This window comes from Anomaloglossus baeobatrachus, chromosome 3 (genome assembly GCF_048569485.1).
Source record: "Anomaloglossus baeobatrachus isolate aAnoBae1 chromosome 3, aAnoBae1.hap1, whole genome shotgun sequence".
Lineage (NCBI taxonomy): Eukaryota > Metazoa > Chordata > Amphibia > Anura > Aromobatidae > Anomaloglossus > Anomaloglossus baeobatrachus.
The window spans coordinates 696,045,649-696,062,985 of record NC_134355.1 but is presented as its reverse complement, the minus strand read 5'-3'; the positions used below and the strand labels follow the sequence as shown (position 1 = coordinate 696,062,985).

Below are 17,337 nucleotides of genomic sequence, written 5' to 3'. Positions count from 1 at the left end.
GAGGTCTCCATCCATGCGGCGGACCTGGGCAGCCAGTTCTTCCATCGTACTGCTTGGAGCTGTAGGTACTGGAGACGCTGGTAGGGCAGGGGCCACCACGACGGGGGCCGTCTCAACTGGCCATGGGGCTGACTCTAAAGGCTGCTTTACACGAGTCGATATATTGTGCGATGCATCGTTGGGGTCACGGATTTTGTGACGCACTTCCGTCATTCGTAACGACATCTTCTCATGTGACAGCTCCTTGCGAGTCCAACCGATGCCTAATCGTTTGAAATTCGGCCATCGTGTACTCATCGTTTAATTCCATAAAATCGTTCAGTTTAGTCTTAATGAATGACACATTGCAAAGTGTGACACCGTGTAATCGGCCATCCTCGTAGTTGTTTGTGACGTCAGTAAACGTTCAGGGCGTATTTGTGGTTTTAAATAATCATGCCTAATCTAATCGGATTGGTTGTAGCAGATGCGTTTTGATTGGTTATTACTGTTATAAAATACGGAGCTGTAGTCATGATGTGTGAACATTCAGCCTTGGCGTCATGCACAGTGTTTTATAGTGCATTATTCCTAATTTTTCTTACGTTTGTTTGTTCGCTGGATTTTCCGCCCTCACTCCTTGTTATCCCTTTTTTGTGGTAAGTTGTTATATGCCAATCTTTCCTTTTTGGATCAAAATCGACATTAACCAGACCACAAACAACAAACAAGAATGATGCTAAGGACACACGAGGCAACAAAGACAGACGCAGAAGAGAAACTATATATATGGGATGTAACCAATCAACCACATTAGCAGAACTGGATTGAGCAGGTCAGAAGAATTCAGGGCGTGCAACAATCCAGACAACGTCACGGAGGGCTGTATAGTTTGCCTAATTACGCCCATACAAAAGACAGATTGACCAAAGGAAAACATGTGTGAAGCCTTTTGGACGTCCGCCATGGCCAATCAATATATCGATGAGCGCTTTGTGGTCGTTTGACAACACTCAACGTGTGACACATGGACAACTACCTATCAGCGATACAAACAAAAAAAAAAGACTTTGCCAAATAAATCGCACGATGGATTGACTCGTGTAAAGCAGCCTTAAGACTTCCGAAGCTGGGGGTTGCAGAGCTTTAATGGCCCGTTCCATTAACACAGCAAAGTCCACATCAGGGTGTTCTAGGGCCCACAGCCGGAGTTGTTTGCGATCCTCGGAGGACCTCATCCCCTGCACAAATTGCTCTACTAACATTTTGTTGCTGTCCACCTCATTGATGGTGTCTACCCGCTTCAGTGTGCGGAGGGCGGTTTGCAGACGTAAAGCATAGTCCCTAATACTGTCCACAGGTGGTTGCCGACATTGGTAAAACTGCATCCTCAGCTCGGCTTCGGTACGGGTCTCAAAGGCAGTCTGTAATCTCTCAAAGATGGTGGCTACAGAGGACCGGTCCCCCTCGGCCCAGGTCTCTGCCTCCTGCTCAGCCGCGCCAGTTAGCTGCCCCAGCACTACCGCTGCACGTTGCTTATCAGTCAGGGGGTACAATTCTAGGAGCGGGCTAAGCTTTTTCCGGAAGACCTGCAACGCATCAGGTTTCCCGTCGTACTGCGGCAGCCAGGTAGCTCCGGGCACATAGGGCAAGGAGAACGGCATCACCTGAGCGAGAGCAGGGGCCGCAGCACCCCCCGCCAGCGCGGCCGGGACTTGAGCAGGCCCATTCCCATCCACGGGTGCCACTGCGGCTGCGACCGCCGCTCCTCCAGCAGCTCCGTCGGGCACAGACATCTTGTTTCCGTCCCCCTTAGCCTCTTTCCGGCTCCTCCTCTATCGGGGCGGGGTTTTGGCCTTCGCGCCTCCACTACTCGAGGAGACGCTCGAGCGGGAACTTTTCGCGCCAAAGATGGAGGCTTCTGAAATTTTCTGGCCGGACACCTCCGGCAGTAACAAGGCGCACCTCTACCAGATGGCAGAGCAGTAAGATCCTGTTCGTGACACCAAGTTGTCGCGGGCGGAGGAGGGGACGCTGCGCTCTCCCACTGCTCGGGTCTGGCTGCTGCTGCCGTTGCTCGGTGGCTCGAGCGGTGGGCCAGATCCTGGGGACTCGAGCGGCGCTCCTCGCCCGTGAGTGAAAAGGGGTGGTTTAGTTTAGGGATATTGTCCGTGACGCCACCCACGGTTGTGGGGATTTTTGGTAACACCACCGCTGCTCTGTATGGGGATCCCGGGAGCGGTGACAGGGAGCAGCTGAGTTGTTAGTTCTCCCCTCCATGGGTAGGGCTTGGTTGTCCTGGGGCCCAGTGATGGGGTGGAGGATGGGTGATGGCAGGCCGGGTGCGGGGCCTAGTGAAGTGCAGGGTCGCGGGGGCAGCGCTGTGCCGCACGGCACGGTGGTACTCACTCAGCCTGAGACGATGACACAGTTCTCAGTAAAACACACGGCTGGAAAGACGGTTCCCACGGACGGCTGCTGTTTCTTTTCCCCGGTAGTTAACGGTGACTGTCTCTTTCCCTGCACCTAGTACTTCTGCTGGTTCCAATGGGTTCCCACTGGTAACCCGCTCCCCGGCTTGGATATGTGCCGGAGGAGCCCCTCTTTGCCCGCAGGCGCTGGCCCTGAGAAACTGGTGCCTTGGCGGTGGCGGTGTCTCTCTCATACGGTTGGACTGTTGCCTTCAATCGGGACTTAGTTGTTTGGAAACCCGGAGGTCCCCTTCACTGACGGATTTGGCAAATTCACGGCGACTCCAAGCCTTGCCGGGATCCGAAAGGCCCCTACTAATGGTGCTAGCTTCTCCTTGTGTACCGGTCCGGTACCGCTGGGCCACCGCTCGTCCACGGTCCTTACGGCAACTCCGATAGGCCACTCCTGCAGACGGTCACCGCCGTCTGCTAACCTTGCTGTCTCTGTCCGGGGCACACACCCGGACGCTCTCAGATCGTTGCTCCACTACCACGTTACTCCTCACACTCTCACGTCCAAAACTCTTCTCTTTTTCTGCTCTTTTTTCGCCTACAGGACTGTGAACTCCTCGGTGGGCGGGACCAACCGCCTGGCCCACCCCCTGGTGTGAACATCAGCCCCTGGAGGAAGGCAACAAGGATTTTTGGGTATAGCTTTGATGTGCCTAGCCGGGGTGTAGGGTGTGGTGGTGTAATTACCTGTGACCCCTGGCTTGTCCAGGGCGTCACATAAGTGTATTACATTGATTTCGCTTCAGTCATAGGGGTGGCACTTGCCTTTGGTCACTCACAGTCATTCATACTGCATCATCAAATTATGCATGACCCCTGCATTGTTATTGCCATGACTGGTAATCTCCTATTAACTCCCGCGCTTGTGCAGTTCCCCTCAGTTTCCCAAGCATTTGCTCTGCACATCCCTTATATTTCGGGAGCACAGAGATACGCTAAGGGTCCGTGCTCCCAAGGGGATGGGATGAAGAACTTCTTCTGAGCTGCACCAATCCTCTGGAACGCTCTACCCCAAGAAGTTAGGACGAATCACAACTTACTCAGCTTCAGACGCACCCTAGATACGCATCTTTTTAGGGTGGCCTATCACACTCAATTAAATTAAATCAACTCAATTAAACACAATCAAAATGAATTCACACAGTCCCTCAACAACTTCTCACAACATAACCCCACGTCAAACTCCAGGCCACCCAAATGCATCTCAAGGCTCTGGCCAACTAGTCCAGGAAGCCATTATCTATCTCCCATTTCCATGAGATGGCTGGATTGTCATTGTAAATAAGCAATTGTACCTCACCCCCCCCATCTCATTGTAGATTGTAAGCGCTCACAAGCAGGGTTGTCTTTTTTCCCTCTAAATATTGTATTTTCTATAATTGTTACTTGTTTGTATATGATCCTCCTGATTTGTAAGGTGCTGCGGAATATGTTAGCTCTATAGAAATAAAGATTATTATTATTATATAAAGCTCAGGCACATGCCCTCAAAGCTGAGGGGAACTGCGCAAGCGCAAGAGTTAAGAAGAGATTGCTGTGACATTGAGCAATTAATCACAATGCAAGGGGCGTGCGTAATTTGAAGATGTAGCCTGACTGACCGTGACTGAACCGAAAACAGCGCCACCCCTATGACTGAAATAAAAGATATGTAATATATTTACATGATAAATAGAAAGAACATTTCTTCGGAAAAAAAACATGTTACTGATGCACATTGCACTTTTACCAAGACATTGGGAGCAATTTAATATCGAAAAAGGACACGACAGGTTACCTCTAAGTGTATTCTCATTGGGGCACCTCACTACTATATTGTATTTTATTTTTGTTAATAAACCTGTAAAAAAAATTGAAAATAAATAATTGTCAAAAAGGAAACTTCAGCATAAGAAACCAACTTCAGCCCCGAATACGAAACTAGACAAACAATAAACTGATTTCAGCATCGTCTGCCACAGTCTCAGCTCTGCTACATCTGAGTGAGACAGTCAGATATATGAGATAGAAAGAGATAGGACAAGAGGGAACTCTCGCGGGAGCTCTTCAGATCTTCAGCACTTAGGAGTCCCTGCACTTAGAGGCTTCAGTGTGTGGCTCCAATCAGTGAAAGAAGATGCAGCACTGTAACACGAGCACCACGCGGCGCGGCACTGTTCGTTACTTGATCGACCAACCTAATGTTCCACCCTAATGCTTGATCGAGTAATGAGCATTGCCGAGCACACTCGCCCATCACTAGAAATGATGCCTCAGCCCTCCTAGACCTTGCTCACATTAGTATTCGGCAACAATAATAAAGTGAATGTCAAAAAAGATGAAAATAAAATGAGAAACAATCATCACCGTATACAGAAGAAGAAAGTGGGCATAAAATACAGAGGAAAACACATTCAAATATTTATACATCAGAGAAAATAGGCAATGTGTGTGGAAAAGCGGAATCCTCCCGGGACCTAAAGAAACAGCAGTAAACAGGTTGAAAAAGTTAGATATGTTTAGCTTAGAAAAAAGACGTGTCAGAAGAGATCTCATTTATATGTATAAATACATGTGTGGTCAATATAAAGGACTGGCACATGACTTATTTCTTCCACAGACAATACTAAGGACCAGGGGCACTCACTGCGAGTGGAAGAAAAGCGATTCCGACACCTAAATAGGAAAGGGTTCTTTACAGTTAGAGCAGTCAGACTGTGGAATGCCCTATCACAAGAGGTAGTAATGGCCAATACTATAACAGCTTTCAAAAAAGGGCTGGATGATTTCCTCAGTACACACAACATTGTTGGTTATAAATGACTTTGTGACCAAATGTAGAACTGGTGGAGGAAGAGGGAACTAGATGGACCTAGGTCTTTTTTCAACCTTAGTAACTATGTAACTATGTAACTATGTAACTATGTAACTATGTAAATAGTAAATGATTGTTCTTATAAATATGTTATTCAAAGTCTCCACATATGCATGAAAGTACAACAAGAGGTGACCAGAATAAGATAGAAAGAGAGGAGGACGGGGAGAGTCACCGGTAACGGAGGAGCAGGAGAAGCAAGATAATGTGTAAGAGATTAAAATTAGGGATTATTATTATTATTATTATTATTTATTTATAGAGCACCATTAATTCCATGGTGCTGTACGTGAGAAGGGGGTTACATACAAAATACATATACAAGTTACAGTAGACAGACTAGTACAGAGGGAAGAGGGCCCTACCCTTGCGGGCTTACATTCTATAGGATTATGGGGAGGAGACAATAGGTGGGGTGTAGGTCAGGCGGAAGCTCCGCACGGTGGTCGGGCGGCAGTGAGTTCATTGTAGATTGTAGGCATTTCTGAACAGGTGCGTTTTCAGGTTCCGTTTGAAGTTTGCAAGGGTAGGGGATAGTCTGACGTGTTGAGGCAGCGAGTTCCAGGAGACTGGGGATGCTCGGGAGAAGTCTTGGAGTCGGTTGCGTGAGGAGCGAATGAGAGAGGAGGAGAGAAGGAGATCTTGGGAGGACCGGAGGTGACGTGTTGGAGTGTAGTGGGAGAGTAGTTCGGAGATGTACGGAGGGGAAAGATTATGCACAGCTTTGTAGGTCAGTGTTAGTAGTTTGAATTGGATACGGTGGAAGATTGGAAGCCAGTGGAGGGACTTGCAGAGGGGAGAAGCGGGGTGGTATTGAGGAAAGAGGTGGATCAGTCGGGCAGCAGAGTTAAGGATGGACTGGAGAGGGGCGAGCGTGTTGGCAGGGAGGCCACAGAGGAGGATGTTACAGTAGTCGAGGCGGGAGATTATGAGGGCATGCACTAGCATTTTAGTAGATTGCAAATTGAGGAAAGGGCGGATTCTGGAAATATTTTTGAGTTGAAGACGGCAGGAGGTGGTGAGGGATTGGATGTGTGGTATGAAGGATAAGGCAGAGTCAAAGGTCACTCCGAGGCAGCGAACTTTGGGTACTGGCGAGAGCATGGTGTTATTTATTGTAATAGATAGATCAGGTGGAGAGTGTAGGTGAGACAGAGGAAAGATGATTAGTTCAGTTTTGGCCACATTGAGCTTTAGGAAGCGAGAGGAGAAGAAGGAGGATATAGCAGATAGACATTTCGTGATTTTGGACAGCAGAGATGTGGCCTCTGGGCCAGAGAGGTAGATCTGGGTGTCGTCGGCATATAGGTGATATTGGAAGCCATGGGAGTTTATGAGTTGTCCCAGGCCAAATGTGTAGATAGAGAAAAGTAAGGGTCCTAGGACAGAGCCTTGAGGGACGCCAACAGAGAGATGGTGGGATGAAGAGGTTGTGTGAGAGTGGGAGACACTGAAAGTGCGATTTGAGAGGTATGAAGAGATCCAAGAGAGGGCAAGATCTCTGACACCAAGGGAAGAGAGGGTCTGTAATAGGAGGGAGTGGTCAACGGTATCGAAGGCTGAGGACAGGTCTAGAAGTAGGAGTATAGAGAAGTGCTTGTTCGCTTTGGCAGTAAGCAAGTCATTTGTGATTTTAGTCAGGGCAGTATCGGTAGAGTGATGTGGACGGAAGCCGGACTGTAGGTTGTCAAAGAGAGCGTTAGAGGAGAGGTGGGAGGAAAGTTCAGCATGGACATGCTGTTCCAGGAGTTTTGAGGCAAGTGGGAGTAGTGATATGGGGCGATAGCTGGTAGTAGAGGTTGGATCGAGGGAAGGTTTCTTTAGGATAGGTGTGACTGTTGCATGTTTAAAGGCAGAGGGGAAGGTTCCAGTCGTTAAAGATAGGTTGAAGAGGTGGGTTAAGGCTGGAATAAGGATGGTGGTGAGGTTGGGAAGGAGGTGGGATGGCATGGGGTCAAGTGCGCAGGTGGTGAGGTGTGCTTTTGAGAGAAGACGTGCAAGCTCTCCTTCGGTGATGGTGGGGAGGAAGTTTATGGGAGAGGGGCAGTGGTCAGTTACATGAAGGGGTTGTGGTGGCTGAGCAGAGAAAAATAGGTGGCAAAGTCTTCTGCAGAAATGAGGGAGGTTGGAGGGGGCAGTGGTGGGCGAAGGAGGGAGTTGAAAGTGTTGAATAACTGTTTGGGGTTGTGTGTTAGAGAGGATATAAGGTTTCTGAAGTAATCATGTTTAGCGGAGGTGAGGACTGAACGAAATGTGTGAATTGCATTTTTGAATGTGGTGAAGTCTTCCTGGGAGTGCGTTTTCTTCCACCGCCGCTCTGCAGCCCTAGACCTTTGCCGAAGTTTTTTAGTGAGGCTGTTGTGCCAGGGCTGTCTATTGATTCGTCTCACTCTGCCATGCACAAGGGGAGCGACTGAATCAATAGCTGATGTGAGGGTGGTGTTGTAGAAAGTGGTGGCACTGTCTGTGTCGTGGAGGGACGATATGGAGGACAGTGGGAGGATAGAGTCGGCGAGGGTGTGCATGTTGAGGTGTGCAAGGTTTCTGCGGGGATGTGCTAGGTGCTGGACAGGGGGGGTAGGTGAGGAGGACAGGGCTGAAAAGGTCAGAAGATGGTGGTCAGATAGGGGGAGGGGGGAAGTTGTGAGGTCAGAAAGGGGACAGAGGCGGGTGAATATAAGGTCTAGTGTGTGTCCATCTTTGTGGGTGGCAGAGGTGGACCACTGAGTTAAGCCAAAAGACGAAGCAAGGGAGAGGAGTTTGGAAGCAGCTTGTTGGCGAGTGTCAGTGGGGATGTTGAAGTCACCCATGATGATGGTGGGAATGTCAGCAGAGAGAAAGTGTAGAAGCCAGGCAGAGAAGTGGTCGAGGAAGGCAGTGGTGGCGCCCGGGGGTCTGTATATGACAGCCACTTGGAGGTTGGAGGGAGAATAGATTCGGACAGAGTGCACTTCAAAGGAAGGCAGGTCGAGGGAGGGTAGAGGTGGGATTGTGGTGAAGTTGTAGTTGTTAGAAAGAAGGAGGCCCACTCCTCCACCTTGTCTATTGCCAGGGCCAGGAGTGTGGGAGAAGTGAAGGCCACCGTAGCACAGTGCAGCAGGGGAGGCAGAGTTGGATGGTGTCAGCCATGTTTCGGTGATGCCCAGAAAGGATAGATTGCTGGAGGTAAAGAGATCATGAATGATGTGCAGTTTATAAAAAATATAGAAATGTGGCACTCCTTTATTCGCTGGTGCATGGATAGGGTCCCACCCCAGATCAAAAATTGAAAAAATCCAGCACTCAAAGCATTAAACTGAAATAATTTTGTCTTTTTATTTATTCATTGATTAGAACGCAATTCTGTGTAATCATAAATTTTTGACGTTTCGGTCATCCGACCTTCATCAGATTTACACTACAATAAAGAAATACATAAAAAGAGAATTTTAAATGTACAGAAATAATGGCATTGTACAATCATGAAAACAACGCATGGCAGAAATTTCACCAGACTGTAATACATTAATCATAAAGTATGACATATAAAAAATGTCAAAAAATAGAAAAAAAGGAAAAAAGAGGAATCTGTCATTTGAGCCGCTTCACTGGCAGATATAATATCCTCCTGGAAATACAAAAAATCCAAATAAAATACACAAAATATTGGGATCATTGAAAAAAGAACCAAGCAAAGACCAAAAAAGTATGTCTTGCTGATTCAGAGTTTACATAGCAAATAAATGAAAACACCAAAGTAACAGCACTGAGACACTACCAATCAGGTAAAACAAATGATAAACAGAAACCATGTAGTAACACTCACCAGAAAAGGGCTCCAATATGTTAAATGTAGAATCAGAGTAAGAGGAAACACTGCCCATCCGGGTCTGCCGTCTGTGTGATCTGACAGTCCAACACCCAGGTTTAAATAGACCGCTGTGAGACTGTGACCGTGGTTATCTATGACGGCCGGTATGTCTCGCCCCGGTTGTGCTCACTCCATGATAGAAAGTAAATCCACTCTAGGGTTAATGCTGTTTCCCTACAGGCTGAAGGAAGGGTTAAATGGAAACAGGAACAAGGGCAGGTGTGCCGGGTGTGAGGGAGTGATCACAACTCCCTGAGTTCTCTGCTGGAGAGGCACATGTATATTGTTGTGGACTTTTGTTTGGATTAAAACCGTGTGCTGTGAACCTTAATGCCTGGATCCCGTGTCTTCTGCTGCGCAGCCGACCACGCTACCTCACATATGGTGGAGAATGCGGGCATGACAGCCGGTGAGGTGTAGCATCCATCCCTGGTGACCCAGCAGCACATGTCCTGGATTCGAGCGGCTATACTACAGCCCAAACCCGGTGACGCCATGGAGGACATACTAAGGCAGCAGCAACAGACTAATGCACAGCTACAAGAGGCTAATGCACAGCAGCAACAGACCAATGCACACCTGCTCCGGGCGTTGGAACGTCAGCAGCAATCCTTGCAAGCGCAGGACACAAGGCACCAAGAACAGCTGGTTCAGGCCAATGCACGTCAGCAGCAAGCCTTACAAGTGCAGGAAAAAAGGCACCAAGAACAGATGGTTCTCCTGGCCAAGTCGATCCGTGCCGGACCGGCAGCAACAACCCCGGGACCGGGTGACGACGGCAGCATCCGGAAAGCGGTGAGACAAGCATTACAAAAGATGACCCCGGGGGATGATGTGGAAGCGTTCCTGGCGGTGTTTGAGCGGGTGGCCGAGCGGGAAAAGCTGCCGACCCCCCAGTGGGCTGAGGTATTGTCGCCCTATCTGACGGGGGAACCCCAAAAAGCGTACCTGGACCTCTGTACCGAGGACGCCATTGACTATGTGACCCTGAAAGCCGAAATACTGGCTCGGTTGGGGGTGAATACCTATGTACGGGCTCAGCGGGTAAATCAGTGGTTCTATGAGGAAGCCAAACCCGTACACTCCCAGGCCTATGACTTGTTGCATCTTGTAAAAAAATGGTTGCAGCCTGACACTCTAAGCCCGGCGCAAATGGTGGAAAGGGTAGTAGTGGATCGTTTTGTGCGCTCTTTACCCGTCACCGTTCAACGGTGGGTAGGACAGGGTGACCCGAGTACCCTGGACCAATTAGTGTCCCTGGTAGAGCGGCATGTGGCTACGCAGGACTTGATACGGGACACTGAGACTTTGCGTACCGCCCGTCGGTCCGGCCCCTCCAAGCCTAGGGCCAAGGACCCACCGCTGACAACGGTGCAGGAGTCCCCTACCGTCCCGTCTGAGGCCGCGGCCGCCATTCCTGAGGTCCGGAAGGTTCTGTACCCTAAACGACAACCCGTCAAGGGTGTTTCCGTCTCCATTAGATGTTGGCGGTGCCAGCGGGTGGGACATATGGAAGCCCAGTGTCCACTCACCACGGAGCCCATGGATTGTGGGGTTACCCGGCGGGGTTCAATGTATGCTCAGGTGGTGTGTACCGCTGACCTGGTCTCCCCAGAGACGGAGCCCCACTTGTGCCAAATACAGGTGAATGGATGTCCGGTTACAGGATTGTTGGATTCCGGAAGCTTAGTGACCCTTGTGCGATCCACCTTGAGGGCTAAAGTAAAGGCCACAGGACGTACCGTGGGGGTGGTTTGCATACATGGGGACCGCCGAGACTATCCCACGGGGATTGTCACCATCACAGCACCTTGCGGTCAGGTGGAACATGAGGTGGGACTTCTTAACACTCTTCCCTATGACGTGATCCTAGGAAGGGATCTGCCCTATTTTTGGACTTTATGGAAGGGACCCCCTAAGTCTCCTCAGATATTGGTCAGTCCGGGACCTGAGCCCTACAATCCTGAATCCGGGACACCTGCCATAGGGGTCCCCATGATAGGGACAGAATGTGAACCCGATAGGTCGCCCCTAGAGGTATTGGCAGGAGAGGCTGAGACGGTCGAACTCATCCCGGAGTTGGAGGCGTCCCCGGATAAGTTTGGGACTGCCCAACTCCAGGACCCTACATTAATACATGCCCGGAGTCGGGTGACAGTAATTGACGGGGTGGCACAGCTGCCCGGTGCCCAGGTAAGGTACCCCCATTTCGCTCTTAAGCAGGATTTACTCTACCGGGTAGATGAAATACGGGGCGTGGGGGTAGAGCAGTTGGTGGTGCCCCAGCCGCATCGTCGGCGGGTCCTCGACTGGGCTCATAAACACCTGATGAGTGGCCACCTAGGGGTCAAGAAAACGCAGGAGCGAATATTGCAAAGGTTCTATTGGCCCGGAGTCTTTGGGGAGGTAAAACGGTTCTGCGAAACCTGCCCAGAGTGTCAGCTTACCGCACCCCTGACCCATTTTCGCAGTCCGTTGGTACCGTTACCCATTATAGAAGTCCCTTTTGAACGGATAGGGATGGATCTGGTGGGGCCCCTCGTAAAGTCCGCTCGAAGGCACCAACACATCCTAGTGATCGTTGACTATGCCACCCGGTATCCCGAGGCGATACCTCTCAGACATACTGCAGCAAAGCTTATAGCTCGGGAGTTGTTTGCTGTGTTCTGCCGGGTGGGGTTGCCCAAGGAGATCCTTACGGATCAGGGGACCCCATTCATGTCTAAAGTGACCAAAGAGCTATGCCGGCTACTCCAGATCAAGCAGTTGCGTACGTCTGTGTATCATCCTCAAACGGACGGGTTAGTCGAGCGTTTCAATAAAACCCTGAAAACCATGCTAAAAAGGGTGATTTCAAAAGACGGGAAAGACTGGGATATGATGCTTCCCTATTTGATGTTTGCCATCCGTGAGGTGCCACAGGCATCCACGGGGTTTTCGCCTTTTGAATTGTTATACGGGCGACATCCCCGGGGATTGTTGGACCTGGCAAAGGAAACATGGGAGCAAGAGCCCACCCCCCATAAAAGTGTGATTGAACATATTTTGGGTATGCAGAACCGCATAAGCGCGGTCATGCCAATTGTGAAGGAGCATTTACAGGAGGCTCAGGCCGCGCAAAGCGGCCGCTACAATAGACAAGCCACCGTGCGGACCTTTAAACCCGGGGATCGGGTGTTGGTATTAATCCCCACGGCGGAGAGTAAATTCCTGGCTCAGTGGCAAGGCCCCTACGAGATAAAGGAAAGAGTCGGGGTGGTTAACTATAAAGTATTGCAGCCCGGTAGGCGGAAACCTGAACAAATATACCATGTCAACCTATTAAAACCTTGGCAGGAACGGGAAAGCCTGATGGCTGTTTTTTCCCCATCTCCCTCCTCTTCGGGTCGTTCACCTCCGGCTCCAGCGACCTCCGGAGAGGACGAACCGGAAGTAAGGATTGGAGAAGCCCTCACCAAGACTCAGAGGCGAGAGGCCAGACGGTTGGTTCAGCAGAACCCCGATGTCTTCTCCGAGCTGCCCGGTAGGACCAGTCTGATACGACATGATATTGTCACCGAGCCCCACCTGAAGGTAGGCCTGAAGTCATACCGGGTACCGGAGGCTCGACGACAAGCCATATCGGAGGAAGTAAAGACAATGTTACGCCTGGGGGTCATCGAAAAATCCCGGAGTGAATGGGCTAGTCCGATTGTCCTAATACCAAAACCCGATGGCTCCTTAAGGTTCTGCAATGACTTTAGGAGATTGAACGAAATATCCAAGTTCGATCTCTACCCCATGCCCAGGGTGGATGAGCTGATTGATAGGCTGGGACAGGCGCGGTATTTTACCACGCTCGACCTGACCAAGGGGTACTGGCAGGTGCCACTGACGGAGTCCGCCAAGGAGAAAACCGCTTTTGTTACGCCGGAGGGTCTCTTCCACTATGTTGTCTTGCCTTTTGGGTTACATGGCGCTCCGGCCACGTTCCAGAGGTTGATGGACTTAGTGCTGGAACCCCACCAGGCGTATGCATCAGCGTACCTTGATGACATCATTATTTACAGCTCCGATTGGCAGACCCACTTGGAACAGGTACAAGCGGTGGTGGACGCGCTTCGAACAGCCGGATTGACAGCCAATCCCAAGAAATGTGCGTTGGGACTCACGGAAGCCCGCTACTTGGGCTACGTGATAGGCCAAGGAGTGATTAAGCCCCAAATTAACAAGGTTGAGGCGATCCAGAAGTGGCCTAGACCCCTGACCACGAAGCAGGTTAGGGCCTTCCTGGGTATCGTGGGGTACTACAGGAGGTTTGTAAAGGATTTTGCGGGACTATCAGCCCCCTTGACGGACCTTCTCAAAGGCAAGAAGTCCGTCATGGTGCGCTGGACTCCGCAGGCCGAGGACTCCTTCCGGGCCCTGAAGGGGGTCCTGTGCGGACAGCCCGTTCTCGTACACCCTGATTTCCGGAAGGAGTTCATAGTACAGACTGACGCCTCAGAGGTCGGCCTGGGGGCAGTGCTGTCTCAGGTGGTTCAGGGGGAGGAACACCCCGTCACCTTCTTAAGTAGGAAGCTCACCCCTCCCGAGCGGAATTATATCGTAGTGGAGAAGGAGTGCCTGGCGATCAAGTGGGCCTTGGAGTCCCTACGCTATTACCTGCTGGGACGGCAGTTTCGCTTGGTGACGGATCACTCTCCACTGGTCTGGATGAGGTCCGCCAAGGAACGGAATGCCCGGGTTACCCGGTGGTTCCTTTCTCTGCAGAACTTCCGGTTTACGGTTGAACATAGGGCCGGTGGGTTGCAGGGCAACGCCGATGCCTTGTCCCGCGGCCCGTGTTTGATGGCGGGAGTTCAACCCCGCACGCTTGAACTGAGGGGGGGGTATGTGAGACTGTGACCGGGGTTATCTATGACGGCCGGTATGTCTCGCCCCGGTTGTGCTCACTCCATGATAGAAAGTAAATCCACTCTAGGGTTAATGCTGTTTCCCTACAGGCTGAAGGAAGGGTTAAATGGAAACAGGAACAAGGGCAGGTGTGCCGGGTGTGAGGGAGTGATCACAACTCCCTGAGTTCTCTGCTGGAGAAGCACATGTATATTGTTGTGGACTTTTGTTTGGATTAAAACCGTGTGCTGTGAACCTTAATGCCTGGATCCCGTGTCTTCTGCTGCGCAGCCGACCACGCTACCTCACACCGCTTAATTAGTATAAATCAAGAAACGGAGCGTCACTTCCGGTCCGGAGGCCGGAAGTGACGATCCTGGTTGGCAATGTGTAAATCCAAATGATTGGCAAATACTGACGCACACAGACCGCCGCTCAACACCACGGAACGTCACTTCCGGTCCGCAAACCGGAAGTGACGATCCTGGTTGGCAATATGTAAATCTAAATGGTTGGCAAATACTAACAAGCAGACAGCCGCTTAACACCGCGGAACGTCACTTCCGGTCCGCAAACCGGAAGTGACGATCCTGGTTGGCAACATGTAAAACTAATGGTTGGCAGGCAAGTACAGACTCGCGCTGACTGCCCTCACCACCGCTCACTACTTGATAGACAAAGTCCCCTTATAATGAAAAAACTATGGGAATGATAATAGAACCCCACTGAAAGTGTAATACTATTAATAAAATAAAATGAAGACAAGGCAGGAAAATAACAAAAGAGGACTAAGGGGAAGGTGTATATATTTACAAAATGATAATTATTCATCCACTATGATTAACCCTAGTGTAAAAAGGACATATATAAAGGAATTAAGGGAATATTGATGGAAAGGGAGAACTAAAAGAAAGGAGGGGAAAGGGGAGGGGGAAGGGGGGGGGTTGGATATGGTTTGAGACCTTTAACACAACCTACTTCCATTGCTCCCATTAACATCAAGGGATTGGGACTTAAAACTAAGAGCACTTTCATGCCTCCTAAAAATAACCCTCCAGTGGAGACGTTTATAGGCTTATTGGAACAGGATATTACGTCATTTTTCAAGGATTTGTCTAATAAATCATTACATTGTCCTTCCAATTTTTCAAATAAGGATAAAACTGCGTTGACATCTCTTATGCAGGATAAGGACATTATTATCAAACAAGCCGATAAAGGCGGTGCCCTGGTTGTTATGGATAAGTCCATGTATTTACAGGAAATTTTGAGACAACTGGGTGATAGTAAGGTCTATGGGATACTGGCAAGCAATCCGACAAATAGGATTCGGGATAGGATCCAGTTAGCACCGCTGTTGGTGACTTTCACCCATACGGATGGCAGCCCAGTGGATGGCAGCCCAGTGGATGGCAGCCCCGTGGATGGCAGCCCCGTGGATGGCAGCCCCGTAGTTGGCAGCCCCGTAGTTACCGCAACAAAGAAAGCACGTACCTGCTGATCACCCGAACGGGTGCGGACGCTCGACTTCCATGCGTACGAATGGCGGCCCAGTGGATGACTCAACAAAGACACACCCAGGTGATCAACCGAACAGGTGCGGACGCTCGACTTCCACGCACGCGTACGGATGGCAGCCCAGTGGATGACTCATCAAAGACACGCCCAGGTGATCAACCGAACAGGTGCGGACGCCAAGGACCGATAACACGAGTGCAGCCACAGCTAGTCGGTCAAACAGGACGCCGTACACCGCTATGTGATCCCGCTAACGATGGAACCGTAAGTAAACTGCGATGTATGACCAACTAAAATTATCTGAATGCCTTAAAATAACATGTAGCGCCTCTCGCTTTAGCCACCGGCGTACAGCCCTCACGTGCCCCGTTTGTCATACGGCAAGCAAATATCTGTCTACCCACCTGCACCTCCGGGGTCCCTGCACCTCCGGAAGGTCGGGGTCCCGGCACCTCCGGAAGGTCGCAGGAGCCTGAAATTTTCCAGCTTTCATCCAAGCGCCGAGGGCAGTCGGGCAAGAGTGCCCGGGGCCCCGCTCGGGCTCCTGGGGGCCCCGGCACCTCCGGAAGGTCGCGGGGGCCTGAAAATGTTCAGGTTTTATCCAAATCACGGGGGGAATAAGTCCAGAATTCGCCCGGGGGCCCCCCGGACAAAAAAACAAAGAAAACGCACACGCGATTTCGATGCGTTTTTGCCTGTGAACTTTCCCTCGTGGCCCTAGGGGCCCAGGCATGCCAACGCGGGGTTCCCCTTTGAGCTCCGTGGGTGTCAGCGGGGCATGCGCGAAAAACAATCCGGGCTCGACTTCCACGCGTTCGGATGGCAGTCTGGGGTCCCCCGGACAAAGAAACGCACACGCGATATCGATGCGTTTTGGCCCGAGAACGTACCCTCGGGGCCCAGGCACCAGCGGGACATGCGCGAAAAACAGTCCGCGGCTCGGGAGTCCTCCGGCATAGTCAGCGCTCGCTGACTACGGAAGTCTGAAAATGTTGAAAATTATTCAAAGTCCCAAGGACTCTCTGGCGAGATTGCCTGGAGCCCTTTTCGGATACAGGGGGCTGCCGACGCCGGTCAGATCTCGGAAGTCTGAAAAATGTATTTTTTTTTCTCTCGTTTCAGCCACCGGCGTACAGCCCTCACGTGCCCCGTTTGTCATACGGCAAGCAAATATCTGTCTACCCACCTGCGAAGGGTTTGCATGCGGAGACTGACCGACTCCGAGATAGAAGAGGCGTTGACCTCGGCGAAGCGCTGTCTAGACCGAGTTGCAGGAAAAGGTACTACCGTTCAATTTTGCGACCTCAAGCCTCTCGCATCCCTGGACGAGGTAGTGTTTTTTTTGGAACAACGCGGATTTTTGGTGACAGGCAAGCCGCGTTTGGACTCCATACATACACCATCTGTATCCGTTAGTGGGGGAGAGACCGCAACAGACGAGATGCCGCATCAAAGTCAGCAGGAACGGGATTCACAGGTTGAACATGACCCGCTCCCTGTTCTATCCGCTGACGACTCGGAGGGACCGGGCCCGGAGGCAGAAATTACCGCTAACATGTCTGAACATCTATCCGACGGGGAGGCCCCAGATGCTAGTACACAAAGGGAGGGACCGGGCCCGGAGGCAGAAATTACCGCTAACATGTCTGAACATCTATCCGACGGGGAGGCCCCAGATGCTAGTACACAAAGGGAGCGGGACACGCAATGGAGGATACCGAGCCGCACAGCTTCAAGAGCCGCTGGCCTGTACAAACGCCACTCCGCTAACCACCCCA

At 50.8% G+C, this 17,337-nt stretch overlaps 1 protein-coding gene across 1 annotated transcript in view; it reads left to right on the top strand.

Annotated features, from left to right (window-relative positions):
• The first annotated feature begins 17,000 nt into the window (after nt 1-17,000).
• LOC142297458 (uncharacterized) overlaps nt 17,001-17,337 on the top strand; it is a 1,627-nt gene continuing 1,290 nt past the window's right edge. The window contains exon 1 of the mRNA XM_075341684.1: nt 17,001-17,337. This exon is cut by the window's right edge and continues 566 nt beyond it. Coding sequence (XP_075197799.1) covers nt 17,001-17,337 — 337 coding nt within the window.